The 15,423-nt window shown below is 32.4% G+C and overlaps 2 protein-coding genes across 3 annotated transcripts in view; one reads left to right on the top strand and one right to left on the bottom strand.

Moving 5' to 3' along the window:
• LOC128166328 (uncharacterized) overlaps positions 1-11,938 on the top strand; it is a 34,132-nt gene extending 22,194 nt beyond the window's left edge. For both annotated transcript variants that reach the window (XM_052831426.1, XM_052831428.1), the window contains exons 35-51: positions 73-238; positions 360-479; positions 773-848; positions 962-995; positions 1,695-1,836; positions 4,569-4,677; positions 4,978-5,127; positions 5,313-5,469; positions 5,810-5,885; positions 6,059-6,146; positions 6,626-6,825; positions 7,184-7,384; positions 7,992-8,130; positions 8,472-8,549; positions 9,253-9,379; positions 9,527-9,647; positions 11,201-11,938. In XM_052831426.1, coding sequence (XP_052687386.1) covers positions 73-238; positions 360-479; positions 773-848; positions 962-995; positions 1,695-1,836; positions 4,569-4,677; positions 4,978-5,127; positions 5,313-5,469; positions 5,810-5,885; positions 6,059-6,146; positions 6,626-6,825; positions 7,184-7,384; positions 7,992-8,130; positions 8,472-8,549; positions 9,253-9,379; positions 9,527-9,647; positions 11,201-11,338 — 2,122 coding nt within the window. In that variant the 3' untranslated portion in view covers positions 11,339-11,938. The remainder of the gene's footprint in view (positions 1-72; positions 239-359; positions 480-772; positions 849-961; positions 996-1,694; positions 1,837-4,568; positions 4,678-4,977; positions 5,128-5,312; positions 5,470-5,809; positions 5,886-6,058; positions 6,147-6,625; positions 6,826-7,183; positions 7,385-7,991; positions 8,131-8,471; positions 8,550-9,252; positions 9,380-9,526; positions 9,648-11,200) is intronic.
• Positions 1,846-4,539, bottom strand: LOC128166329 (FMRFamide receptor-like). Its single transcript, XM_052831429.1, has one exon. The coding sequence runs from the start codon at positions 3,682-3,684 to the stop codon at positions 2,488-2,490; it is 1,197 nt and encodes a 398-aa protein (XP_052687389.1). The 5' UTR covers positions 3,685-4,539; the 3' UTR covers positions 1,846-2,487.
• Positions 11,939-15,423: the final 3,485 nt, after the last annotated feature.

The raw sequence follows: 15,423 nt of genomic DNA, 5'->3' as shown, positions 1-15,423 counted from the left end.
CTTGAATTTAAAAAAAATGATCTGAGAAAGAGAATAGTGAATGGCTGTAATGACATTCTATTTTGTGAACAGATATCGGCCTCTTGTGTTAATCTCCCTGGATGGCTTCCGAGCAGATTACCTCATCCGTAATTTCACTCCAAACATCCGACGGCTGAGTCAGTGTGGTGTTCATGCTCCGTACATGAGATCAGTGTACCCGACCAAGACATTCCCCAATCATTACTCCATTGTCACTGTAAGCATCTAATGCAACCTCAAAATGTTATAATTGATTTCGGCAAAGATATCTAATGTGTTGGAAGTAAATGTTAAATGACATTTTGCCAAAAATGATACGTGACGTATTCTTTCTTCAGGGTCTGTATCCTGAGTCACATGGTATTGTGGATAACAACATGTATGACACCGAAATCACAGAAAAATTCAGCCTCAGTTCGCCAAATGCGACTGACCCGCGATGGTGGGGTGGGGAACCAGTAAGTACAACGATCATATTTTCAGATTGTATACCTATATAAATAATGAATAATTATGTATGTTTATCTATCTTGAACATTTTTTCAAAATATACACAATTAAACCTCGTTATCTCGAATTAGATGGGACTTGTTAAAAACTTCAAGATATCCAAGTATTTGAGATATCAAGGGTAAATTACTTAAACTATAAGTGGGTGGGACTTACAAATCACTTCGACATATCCATTGTACTTGAGATATCAGTTTCAAGATATCTAAGTTCAACTGTACATATTTTTAAATTTAATTAGATATGGAATACTGTGAAAAAGCACAACAAGACATCTGCAACTTACTTCTGGCCCGGATCTGAAGTAGAAATAGAAGGTTTGTAACTCATAGGCATGCTAAACCAAAATACAAATATTATTTTTGAGAAGAAGACAGATGAAAAAAAAAACCACATAACAGTTGCTGTACCCTGACTTGTTTATTTTCAGGCATGCGTCCAGATTTTTACAGGGACTATGATGGGTATGATCATTTTTTTTCAGTGTAGTTAGATTTTGTGTGGTACTGTGATTTCATATACACAACTTTGTTGGCATCAAGTTATTTTGATGGATTTAAAAAAATTTACAGTTCGTTCTTGATCATTGTATATACCAATTAAATAATTGACTTGTTTCTTACTTTGATTAACAATTACTGTAAATTCCTTATTTTATATGAGTACTCAATTTCACAAACCCGCAGATTTATATCAAATTGTGAAGTGGAACTTCTCTCTTTTTTTCTTTATATAATAATATCTCAACTCTCAGAAAATAATGGCAAGATTTTAAAATCCCCAAAGAGTCCTTCTCACCATTTTACACCGATATTATTTCCTCTCGTTTAAGTAGGAATGTACAGGTAATTTTGTTATCACATGTAGATTAATAAATGAAGTTCCTATTAGTGTTCTATAATTAATGATATGATAAATAATAATAAAATCATGGTACCCATTTGTACAATGTATATTACAATACTTTTTTTTATAGCTTTTAATTTTAAACACATCCTTTCAATTTGATTCCAAGTTGAGAGGAATACATGCATTTATTTCAATCGCTAGTACTGGTCCAGCATTTAAATTCAAATTAGATATGTACAGGCTAAACTATATAGTCAAAGATTTCTCTCAATGCACCGCATTGAAACACCATATGTTCTTATTTCTCCTTGTAGTAAAGTTCCGTTTTTAAAGAGGGTTGATACCGTTTTGTCCTGGATGGATTTGCCGGCCAATGAACGGCCTGATTTTATCACACTGTATTTTGATGAACCTGACCATGCTGGGCATTCATACGGCCCTGATGACATTGTGAAGGTAATCTAAGAAACTAGGCAGTCAATTCATAGCTTCTTATTTAATCTGGCTTTTATATATTAACTATACATGATATTTTTTAACCAACAAAAAAATATATTTTCTCCCTTGATGCATGAAGATAGGAGATTTTCTTGATTTAGAGAGTATTAGATGGAGGCTAGCTAAATAAATGAAGTTTGATTGACAATTTATTAAAATACAGATGAATTAGTAATAACATACATTTCCAATTTTTTGCACCAACAGATAGACAAACATGAAAATTGATTCTTGAGGTTTTATAAAAGCAGACAGAAATTAGTTATCATTCCATTTCAATAACCACTTATAATTAAAATAGTGAATTTTTATCATACTGGAAATTTAGCTGTCAATATGATTAAAATTTTAGTAGTGTGTATCAGAGATACCAAAAACTACTGACAATAACTAAATTCATTCTAATTTGACCATTAGTACCTTAATTATTCTGATCATAGAATATGTAGTCATATATTACAGTAATAAGTTTATCTCTCAAATCAACTGTAAGACACCAGATAAAGATTCAATGATTGTTGATCAATTGTTGTTGGTTGCATGGTCTCTTAAAATTTAAATTATGCACTTATAAATGTATCAGGATACACCAGCTATGTATCAGCTATACTATCTAGCAATGCTGGAGATGACTTCTGTAGTTGTGTCCCTTGGACGGTTATGATAGGAGTAGCTAGGCACGATGCGATTATTGCGCTTCTTTTTACACTTTTCACACAGAATAAGTCTCTTTAACTCCCTGCGAAACTTAGTTCCAACAACACAGTAGACAATGAAGTTTATGCAGCTGTTAAATACGTTCAGGATCTCGCCAATTACTTCCAACACATCATACAGTTTTGTGGTTTTCGAGAGAAGTCCCTGGGTCTCGTGTGTACAGACATCGTTGTCCATTGTGTGATGGACCAGGTTATAGAAAACGATGATGCAGTTTGGGAAGTTGCAGATCAGAAATAACACCACAATCATAATGATGAGGAGTGTCAGGTTCCTGTTGGGGTTGGGTGTGGCTGGAATGTCGACACGGATTTTACTGGATTTGCGGACATTCTTGGAGAGCAGAGTGCTAAACACAGCAAGCATGATCCACGGTAAAATGTACCATAGGAACGGAATGAGATAGCTGTGGTACACACAGTGGTACAGGGTCTTCTTGCCCATCTCTGTCAGCATGGCTACTGCCACATAGGATTTATTGTCTCTTAAAAACATCCCCACTCTGTAGGCAAAGAAGTTGGGAATGCTTATGATGAGGACTGTGGTCATTATGCCTATTATGACTGCTCTGACTACCTGAAGAGTACAGGTGCGCTTAATTCTGATTGGATACCTGACGGCCAGGTATCTCTCCATAGACAGAGCCAGTGTGGTGAAGCTGGACACTCCTAGTGCCATCCAGTGAATAGGCTCCACATAAACCTGTACATAAGGGTCAAAGTAATATATGGACCACTTTTCTCCCTCATCATCGAAGAAAAGTTTGTAGCTTCTGTAACGGAAAATAGCCGTTAGTAGGACAAAAAAGTCAGCCATCGCTAAGCAGCGGAGGTAGATGGAGATGGTGGTGGACCTCACTGCTTTTCTGGTCAGAGTGGCCAGGGATAGAACATTTCCAATGATTCCAAACAGACAAAGTGGAAAGAGTATATATCCATGCGAAATCTGCCAGAGTTTGATCCGAAAAAGAATTTTGTCCAAAACTGATGGATCAATGATAATAGGAGTCCAGTCTGTGGAATTAACGGTATTATTTCCAGTTAGGAAAGTCATGTTATTAAATGACAGATAGTTCCCCAAAGCAGGCATGCTGACCAGTTATGAATGAATTCAATTGTGAGGAAATATTTTCCCAATTAAATGGCCAATGATCGAGAGGTAGTAAATTTTATGAGCTGGCATTTATTTGACCAGGAGTGCAATTTGTCAGGTCATTTGGTACTCTAGAGTTGTAATGCACCCTTAATCAAGAAATTTCCTTTGGAAGATTGATTATAATTTGAGGGATTGTTTTTATATTGTCTAACCTTTCTTAGTTTCTTTATAATTATACATTATAAATCTTTCAGAGTTTTACTAATTTGACATTATACAGGACAATGTTAACAAAAGCTTAGACAGTTAAATGCTAACTTTTCTAATTAGAATGTTGCAAATTAAGCAAGCAGAGAGATGATAGTATGTTCTTTATTTAAATGACAAGTTCTGAGATCTAAATTAAATAAATATTCAAAGAGATTATATCCAAGTAAGGAGGGCATTTAATGATTCTCACATATCCAATAATATGGTGTGTTTGTGTCTGATAAATAATCTCACCTTGATCAACATAGTAATCTGGATATGTCGTAAAATATTGAATATGAGAATTACAATGGTAGTTTATGACCAAAATTATCTCAAACAAAACCTGGTAAACATCTGTGTCTAGTTAAGAGATCAAGAAATGTGATGAACTAAATGAAAAATTTGATGCCAATTGTTAGTCAGTTTCCAATGAAAAAAAAATAGAATTTTGTTTTAATATTGTACATGCAGTTATGTAATAACATCTTAAATAAAACAATGAAAATGAATGAAGCAATGTGTGTAATTTCTTTAACAATATGCCAGGTATTTTGAAGGAATTACTGTAAATAAATGCACTCAAAATTTAGCAAGGATGTCATCACATGTATCATTTTCTCCTTTAGATCGGGCAAGCCCTGACCAGAGTGGATGAGGCTGTTGGTCGACTGATGGAAGGACTTTACAAGAGAAACATGCACAATTGTGCCAACATAATCATCATTGCTGATCATGGTATTAGAATTTAGATTACATTTTTTGAAGAAAAAAAATATCAGATTAGTAAGTTTTTGTGTCAGTTTCTATTAAATGTAATGATTGTTGTTACACTGGAATAGAAAAATAAAACACTTTGGCCCCTCAGTGGATTTGAATGTATTATTTAATTGAGAAGTTAAAAATAATACCTTAATTAACATAGCACATGAACAAATTCTATTGAAATAAACATTTCTTTAAGGATTAAGTTTTGTTGATGAATGTTAATTGCCTTAGTGAATATTTCAGCTTTCATTGTAAATCTTCCTTTTTTAGGCATGGCTGATAACAACTGTGACAGACTGATTAGTTTTAGGGATTACATCACCAATGTGAACAACATGTACATATATGAGGGAGCCTTCAGCAGGATAGATCCACTCCACAAGTATTCTAGCTCAGGACTCCATCCAGTTACCCATCCCTGTATGTACAGTTCTGCCACATGCTTTAATTAACATTTAATTAGTTACCATAATGTACATGTATTTATCACATAAGACTTAAGTACTACTAATATTTGTTCTTATGATAACTTTGATATATTAACTTTACTAAGACTTGGATTGCGCATGTTATATCTAATTGATATACTCGTGTTTTATTTCCAGACTCTGTGTCCAGTATTTTGGCCAATCTAACCTGTAAGTCTCCCCACTTTAAGGCATTTGATAAGAATCTCCTACCTGTCCGACATCACTATGTCAACAACAAGAGGATTGAACCAGTGGTTGTTGACGTGGAGGACAAGTGGTTGGTGACCTTCAGGTGGGTCAAAGTTCATGTCATACATAATTAGTTATCATTTATAACTAATGTAGGGACAAATTTGAAGAAAATTTTCAAATCTACATGTACATGTATATACTTTATGCTACAAGATGTGATGTTTCTAAGCAAATATATAGCCTAGATTAGAATAGAGTCAAATTGGGGGGGGGGACCAATGTGGGACATTGGCCTCTAATGGAGTGTGTTTGTGTGTGTGTTTTTGGTTTTTTTAGGGGGGGGTTGTTTTTCAGATAAAAATACTATTTATAAGCTTCAACTTTAATGAAGCATGAATAAATGTAGTTTTTACCATTTCAAACTTTTGCAATTGTTAAAGGTCTCTGCATGGTTACAACAAGAAGTACTGCCAGGGAGGTAACCATGGTTACGACAATATGTACAAGTCTATGCAGGTGGGTGGAGGGTCCTAGCCCAGTCTCTATCATTCATTTATTCATCTTCTAAATTGATTGGACAAAAATATGAGAAATTAATGGTAAATATGAATAACAAATCTGTTATCTTACTTATGATCAACACATTCAGGTGTTAAAGTTGATCTAATTCTTCACTGATCATTTTACAGGCCCTTTTCCTGGCCCATGGACCAGCTTTCAAGCAGAATATGACAACATATCCCTTTGAGAACATTGAGCTTTATAATATGATGTCTGGTGAGTCTTTTCAAATTCAGTTGTTGTTTATTTTTTATAGCAGCAATTTATAGATGACTAATTCAGAGTTAGATAAGACACTGTGATTGGTTAAATATACCTTGTAGTCTATAAAATATGATTTGCTCTTGTTTGTCTGCAATGAGAGTGCAATTATTTGCTATTTAACTGGAAGCTTTTATTAAAATATATGTTTATTTAATATCCCTCTAGATCTACAAGGTGCAGAAAAAAATTATGGATCTTTTAGAATTCAATTGGGGTCAATTTTTGTTGATTTCTTGGGTACCTCTAAGCCATGAATTATCATCCGCAACAAATCATGAAACTGTCTTTAATCAGTACAATGTACACGTACAAGTGTATCCGCAAAAGTACATCCAATTGAAAAATTGGCAAGCCATGGCCCACTATCTGTTTTAGCTAAATAAATTGTTGCAAAGGAATAAAATATTAAAGAAATCATTGTTTATCATTAGTAATTTTGAATCTCACCTCCCCTGCTCCAAACAATGGATCCTTTGGAGCCCTGCATCACATACTGAGAAATCCTAGCACTGTCGCCAGGGTTCAGGGCAATAAGAATGATGGAAACACAACCAAAGTGAAGGCCTCCGAGTTTGTCAAAGCTGTGGACAATGCTGCATGTCACAAACTGTGCTCTTTCCTGCCAGAAAAGGTAATGCGCAATACTTCTGAAAGATGTACAAACAAGAACTCAAAATCATTTATTCCATATTTTTAAGATATTCTGCCATTTAATATTTCTAAGCATGCTCTGGTTCATTGTCAGTCTCATTTCTCTTACCTAAGAGAAGTGAAACCAACATGGGTTTATGACGATGGCTGTGGGTCCACCATCACCAACTTTACTCAAGTCCATACTCAGCCTCAAGTCTTCTTCCAAAGATAAGAGTTAAGGATTTGAAAATTTTGGTGATGGTGAGACCAAATGGTGCTCAAGGATAAGATTTTTATAATGTATATCATTGTTTTTCCTGTGCATACTGTTGATGGTATTTTGATGATATGTACAGATGCAGACTGTGGGGAGATACCTTGCTCTCACCTCAATGATCACAGACATGGATGTATCCGAACAGCTTCCGTATGGATACCCCTCTGTTCAACACTCTGGAGTGTTCTCTAAAATACTTTACCAGGACAAATTCATCACTGGCTACAGTGAACATCTAAAGCGCCCCCTGTGGATTGCTTATTCCTTGAATCAAGCTCAGGTACAATTAAAATAAATGTACTTCTTTATTTTAATCTTTAAAGTACATTATTTTCAAGGATATTCAATTAGAAGAGCCTTCATGCATTTATGAACCTGAAGGAATTATCTTGTTTTATTATACTTTCATGTTAAATACTGAAATCTGATTGGTTTAGACGCAGTTGGTAATCCGTTCTATTACCCTCAGCGTTAGCAACACACTTGGCAACGGGTAACACAATGAATTGTTACATGGGCGTAAACTTTGCGCCTACGGTTCGCCGTAGAATTCACGTTATTTCTATATAAAAGCAGTAAAAAATTCTCTAAAATTAAGACATTCAGTATAATAAAATAAATAGTGCCTGTTTGGGAGGATAACAGTTGAAAATGATACCCCTCGAAAAAAGCGTTGTCAACCTCCGCTTCGCGTCGGTTGACAATGGTTTCCTCTTGGTGTCAATTTCAACTGTTACTCATCCAAACAGGCACTATTTATATACTGCTACATCGTATATGCATCTACTTTTTTTAATGCATGCTTGTTTTAAATGATTTTTATAAAATGCCTCAGCTAGTTACTAGAAGTATACAAATTAACAAAATGTTATCTTATTATCTTCTAGGTTAGGGAGGTTGGTAGTGATGACTCCGCCTGTGTGGTCCCTGACCAGAGAGTGTCGGGTCAGTTTGAGGGGGTGGGGTCCTGTAACACCAGTGGTTCCTTAGACAGCCAGTACAGATGGACCTCACTCATTGGCCAGGGTAGGCTATAGATTTCATACACAGCAGTGGTTAGAATCATTATCTGAAATAATTTATCCTTAAAATATTGACCATAAAATATCAATACCAAACAGTATTTTGTTGCATAATGAATGAAATTTTATAACTATTTGAGAGTTTGTTTTGCATATGCACAGCATTTTAAAAGAGATTGCTAGAAATAAAATCATATAATCTTACATTTACATAATTACAATGTATGCAGATTAATTGTGGACACTGTTTTCATTAGCATTTCCAACTTGTCTAATTTTTTTTCTTAAATTGATATACAGAATGAATTACAGTATTGTAAATGCTAATGTTTGTGTCCATTGTAGTTCCTTCATCAATGAGTCAGTCTGAACTGAGTTCCTTCTCATCTATCTATGTGCCGATGTTGAATGCATTTAGAAATGGTAAGTAACTTAAATAGATCTGAGAAATTCACAATATGATTTCTCTTAGTTTGAAGTGGAGACATACCATAATTGTAAGCGCAGTCTCTCCACATTTCAATTGTGAATTAATGAATATAGAAAAAAATAGTTTCCAAACTAATTGTGTGTGTGCCTGTTGATAGAATCCTTTCACATTAGTTGCTTACTTTTTTCATATGCGAGAAAGAGAGATTCATAAAAAAGGACTGACTTATGGAAGAGTCAGACAACTTCATTAAAATGTGCAGTTTTGATGTCTTGTTGCAATTATATATATATATAATTCCTCTTAACTTTTGCATAAATAGGAAGCACATTTTGGAATTTGAAATACCAAGGAGTAATCTTTCTCTTTTAGTTGAGCCCCTTTAATTCCACATATTCAGCTTAATATTGTGTGCGTCTGAATTTGAATAATAAAGTTACCTACAATACCTGATGTGACTGACATAAGATTTTAGTTCAATAATACTTTACAGACATCTTCCATTTTACTAATTAAAATAGCCTGTACTACTGTAGTTTCATAAATATTGATTTTGTTGAATGTTTTATATGGATTTTGTTGTTGAGTTGATAAATAAACATTTTTTAATAATAAATGTTCACTGGAGTGCATCCATTTATTTTTTATTGATATTATCTTAAATGGCCATTTACATCATTTTGACTTTCTCAACAGGAATATGGAAGACCTTGCATAAGAAAGTTGAAAAATGGACCACTCTATATAGCAACATAAATGTAATCACTGGGCCAGTGTTTGATTGGAATCACGATGGACTGCCAGATCAGTTCAACCAGTCCCAGTAAGCTTTAGCTCACTAAATATATATTTGGATGAAATAAATATTCAGACTCAGTGTTGTATTACTGTAACTAGTCTTAGTATAATGTACATGTATCTCTATTTGGGTAAACAGTGACTATGAAAACTGTATATAATTATCTTACAGGCCAGTTCCCAGTCATATCTACATGGTCCTCTCCCGCTGCCCGACCTCTGTCTGGCCCTGTGAGTCTCCTGTCACTCTGTCGTTCATCCTACCCCACATAGAGAAGGACACCAACTGTCTGGTAAGACAACATCCTAAATTAAATTGTTGGAAATGTGTTTACTGTATAAAGGGAAATATTTGCCACCATTTAATTTTGTTCCTTTTGTCCTCATTGTCAATGGGCGAATTTAAGACTTGGCGAAAAAAATATATAAAAAAGAGCATCGTGGCCAATTTTCATAGTTGAAATTGAATTGCATAATTCTACCAGAACGCCAAAGATCTAGAAATGCGTCGCTAGTGTGTGGCGACTATCCTTGCTTCACGCTCTACATGATATATATTATCTTCAAAAAAATTCATCATAATGCATTAAAATTTTCAGGTCTGAATTGAATTAGGTAGATATCTCTATGTCATGTCAAATGTTGCAATATACAATCTTTTCCATTTGTATTTTATAGATATTCATTTGTATTGTATCATTTTTTATTTGCATTGTATAATTTTCCATTTTTATTCTATAATTTTCCATTTGCATTGTATAAAGTTCATTTGTATTGTATAATTTTCAATTTGTATTATATATAAATTTTCAACTTGTATTGTTTAATTTTCCATTTGTATTCTATGATTTTCTATTTGCATTGTATGAATTTCATAAGTATTGTATGATTTTTTATTTGGATTCTATAATTTTCTATTTGAATTCTATAATTTTCATTTGTATTCTATAATTTTCAATTAGTTTTGTTTAATTATAGAACACAAATAGAAAATAATACAATACAATTATTATACAATTCAAATGGGAAATTACAGAATACAAATGGAAAATTATAGAATACAAATAGAAAATCATACAATACAAATGAAAAATTATACAATACAAATGAATATTTATACAATACAAATGGAAAATTATAGAATACAAATGGAAAATTATAGAATACAAATTGAAAATTATTGAAAACAAAAGAAAATTATACAATACAAATGAAAAGTTATACAATTCAAATAAAAATTATACCATACAAATAGAAATTAATAGAATAAAAATAGAAAAAAATCATACAATAAAAATGGAAAATTATACAAAACAGATAAAAATTATACAATACAAATGGAAAATTATACAATACAAATGGAAAATTATAGGATGCAAATGGAAAACTAGAGAATACAAAATACAATACAAATGAAAATTATACAATACAATATGAAATTTATAGAAAATCGTACAATCCTAATGTTTGATATGCCATATATCTCAAAGCACAAGTTTTTTGTCACTTTACGCGGATTTTTTCACGATTTTATCGCATCTGTGACGTTTCATTTGGATCAACCCTCGTACAACTTGCCTGGGCAAATTCAAGATGGGGCGAAACTGTCTGCAAGTGTAGAAGGGCGATAATAACAGGGACAAAATAATCTTGTATACAATATTACTCAAAACTCATTGATAGAAGGTCTACTTAATCTTTGATTAGAATGGACACCTTATTAGTGTTTGAGCTACTTCAATTAAAGAATACGGTAGCTTTAGAACTAATGTCAAAATTGTTTCGATGATCACTATATGTATGAACAAGTATGATTGTTGAGAATGATGGAGTACTTTTATTACAGTCACCTGACGACTATCTGAGTGACAATGAGGCCCGAGTGAGGGATGTGGAGATTGTAACTGGACTAGAGTTCTTTACCGGCATAGCTTTTGACAGTGCAATAAGGACTAGGACATACCTACCTAGTGGTGTGTGGTGATCAATAGGATTCTGTGATCTGTGTAAAACTGAAGGCTATTGTATAATTATTACACATACAAAAATAACTGAGTGGATGAACATTGATGTTTGAATGCCTTGATGGTGCGAAATGACTAAATATGTTATCAATTAAAATTATATTTTGATAAGAAGAAGAGAATGTGATACATGTATATGCATGTTTTGTTAACACATAAAAATCATTAATGATACAGAATACATACGTTGAAAACTTGTTCCTTTTAAATGCTGTGTTGTCCTTTAAAATCTCAGATGGTCAATGCGATCAAATCTGAATTAGGATTCAAATCATATTTTCTTCTCAACTTCAAGATTCAGGATTCAAATTATTGTGCTTCGTCTTTGAGATTTAAATGTCTATCATATTTGTATACAAAGGCAGTCTTGCAGGAGACTACGGCAAAACCTGAAAATCTCCCCATGGAACCTGTTTCCTTTTCGCAAGACAAAACTCATATAACCTCTACCACTAAGCTAGTGAACTGTCTTTTTTTAATAATGTTGATTTAAGGTGGTATTGGACACCTCTATGTTGTGACGCATTGTTTATCGAAATAAACAAGAAAATGAAGTGTAATTAAGCATTTTTTTTCTATATTGTCACCTAATAGCGTAGCACAGTGGGTTAGAGGGTTTACTACAAATCTGCAAGTCATCGGAAACCGCTGAGGGTTTTACATTTTTTACCTCTCCGAAAATTTTCAAAATTCTAAACCGGTGAAAGTATTCAAATGTTAATGTTCTTTAATTCACAATTATATCGACAGATGTCCCATACCATCTTTTAAATTACTCGTGTACTAAGTTAATTGACTGTAAAATATAGTATATGGTCCATAAATTATAACTAAATATTCGTAGACTAAAGTTTTTATCCGTAATAATGTAACTTTAGAATAATAATCTAAGTTTATCTCTCTCTAAATTAAAAAACTTTAAATATAATTTACTGAAAACTAGATTCAAAATTGCCACTAGGCAAGTTAGTTAAAATCAACTACTATTGTTAACTAAAATTTTCATCTGTAATATTATACCGATATTAACTTTAGAATATTAATCTAAGTTAACCTAATAGATTCACTTTATTTTTTTACAAACTTGAATTTACACTATCTGAGGATACTTGCACACGAGTGATGGTCAAATGATTTTTTAGAAGAAATTTTTTAAAGATTTTCTGAATATATTCCTATGTTACAGTTACCCTCCCCCCCCCCATTGTGGCCCCACCCTACCCCCAGGGACCACGATTTGAACAAACGAAACTTCCCTACCTAAGAATGCTTTCACACAGGTTTCAGCTTTTCTGGACAAATTGTTTTGAGAGGAAGATTTTCGAAAATCCAACAAATTTTCCGTAATTCTAAATTAAGGTCTTTCGATTGTCGCATGACGTCATTGGGAGCATTCTGGAATATTTTACCGTTATCGGTTATAATATTAGAGTTATGTGGTGTATGGTTTTGCCAATATTTCTTAATTTAACTTGAGTTTTACACATTTTAAGCTGTGAAAAGTGTAATTATACTTATGTTTAATACTTTATAGAGGGTAGTTTGAGTTAAAATCGCTGAATTCAATAAACCGTACTTAGGAAAAGTTGACAGAGACTAAAATTCATTATTTTTCACCTGGCAAGGTAAACATTGCTTTGCAGATTTCGATAGGATATACAATCAGTTATAAATGTCCAATTTTCAGTGAGTTTGCACCATTATTTCAAAAGTTATAGACGTTTTATTTTGCTAAACTGTACTTATTCATGGTTGAAAAATTGTATCAAAATTCACTCTAAATGTGATGGCTTTTATAATGGCCTTTAAGGTGTAATGTCCCTCTGATAAGAGAGATAACTCCTGCAGAAAAATTCTCATTTTGTTTCTGTTAACTCACAATTAATAAAGCATGTAGCAACAAGGGAGGCGGTGCTGGGCCCTAATTTACGTTTGAATGCGAATGGAAAAGTTTTATTTCTTTATTTATAGCTTGTTCACATAGGTGAATGAATTATAATTGGGAAAAGTGTGACCAAGACAAATGCAAACATTAGACTTAGTAACATATCATCATTTAAAACTTATAACATTTCATTTGTTTAAAATTGAATATTGGGGTTTCTATTCTGAGAGAGCAGATATGGGAAAACAAAATTTAAAAAACAATTTACATTTTATTCAAGACAATATATCACTATATTGAGATGATTCCAATTACTGGAAGACCATTCATTTGATCTCCTTTTGTGTTATAACAAAATGCTTTGGTTTACATTTTAAGCATTTTTAAAACATAATGATATGGATCTATTTACTATTATGTTATCCAAACTTAAAAACAGAAAATCTTTTCTGAAAAATTAGAACCTGTGGCAAATTACCATGTACTGTATGTAAAATGCGTATGTAAAACCTTCAATAGTCTATGATAAAGAAAGGTAACTCTAGCTGCTTGAAGCAATTTTTGTTACAAACCTATACAATAAAATGCTATTCTGATCTAAAAAGCAGCGCTTCACTATATTAGGTAATATGAATTGACATTGTATATAACCGTATATTATTTTCATATAAATTTAATATTTTTAATTTTATGCTGCAATAGTAAAATTTTGCTTTCTGTAACCACTATGTCTAGTTTTCTTCATATCATGATTTGACATATTATCAATTTTTGAAAAATCTAGCAGCGCTTCATCACATCAACGTTGTTTCATCTGAATCTATTGATATTGACTTTATTGAAAATCAATATGAAAATTTTTTAAAAATATATAGTGAAATTAATAGCAGAGGGATATTACACCTTAAATGTTAAAATACATAAAATAAAGGATTGCGATTAATTTATTTTAAAAATTGCTTTATTATATAGAAATCAGTAAAAAAGATGTGATGTTTGATTGGAGAGTAGTCGTCGCTATAATTGCCTTGATAGTGTACCTGTGTTAGCTCCTACAGCATGAACAAAATATTTGCAACATACCAATATTTAAGTTCAATTTAAATGTTATCATATTAATCTTCAAATTAAAAAAAAATATTTCACGGATTTAACCATAAAAACATCAAGGGTGGAGAAACCATAAATTTACTTTAAAGAGGGAGTTACCATTCATTTGAACGAACTGGAATTCCCCTCACCAAACGATGCTCTGTGCCAAGTTAAAATTGGCCAAGTGGTTCGATCTGAAGAAAAGGACGAAAATGTGAAAAATATACGACAATGAAGACTACAGACAACGGACTTTTGATTAAATAAGCTCACTTGATCCTTCGGCTCTGGTGAGCTATGAAGAACGTGTCACAAAATATAAACTATAATTATCACTAAAAATAAACAGCTACCATTGCAAAGAATTTTAACTGATAATGGCGGTTTTATGGTTTGCATTCTACCATTTTATTATTTCACTATATAGTTAACGAATGCTAATAATAGTGTAGCAAATCATAGTTTATGGACATTTTGAACTCAGAATTCACAAAATGTAAAAAACAAAATATCGAGAAACAATAATTCAAAACTCTAAACTAAATGTATAATAACCTGTGTAAGGAAGAATTGGATTTAAATTGACCGGGGGTCATTTTTTGAACGTTGAATCTTGAGACGAAATTTGTCGAAATAGACCAACACCCGTTAAAAATTGACCTGCATTGTGAGATTTCGATCATGAAACCGGTTTTAAATTTAACAACAAATAAACGAACATAATGACTTGATATTTGATAAATTGATTTATTCAATCGAAAAATTACATTTTTCGTATCTTTTCTTTAGATATATACATGCATGTTTACCTGAGTGTCTTCAATTTTAAATAAAAAATCTGTCGAATTTTTATGATTAGTGTCTACTATTATCTTATTAACCCCAAAAATGTTTTACTTTTTTTTCATGGTGAACTTTTTACGTATAGTCGTGCTGTTTTATGTGATATTTATTTTAAATATTTTTGTCTATGATAAGAATATTGGTATACATTGTTTAATATTCGATAAAGATGTACATAACTCTTTACATGTTGTTATATTTGTTGAATTGTTTGGTGTAATTACA

Source organism: Crassostrea angulata, chromosome 10 (genome assembly GCF_025612915.1).
Source record: "Crassostrea angulata isolate pt1a10 chromosome 10, ASM2561291v2, whole genome shotgun sequence".
Classification (NCBI taxonomy): Eukaryota; Metazoa; Mollusca; class Bivalvia; order Ostreida; family Ostreidae; genus Magallana; species Magallana angulata.
The sequence above is the reverse complement of the archived record's forward strand: the minus strand, read 5'-3'. Positions and strand labels throughout refer to the sequence as shown.

Excerpts from the sequence above, each read along its gene's own strand:
- LOC128166329 (XM_052831429.1), bottom strand. The coding sequence starts at position 3,684 with ATGCCTGCTTTGGGGAACTATCTGTCATTTAATAACATGACTTTCCTA.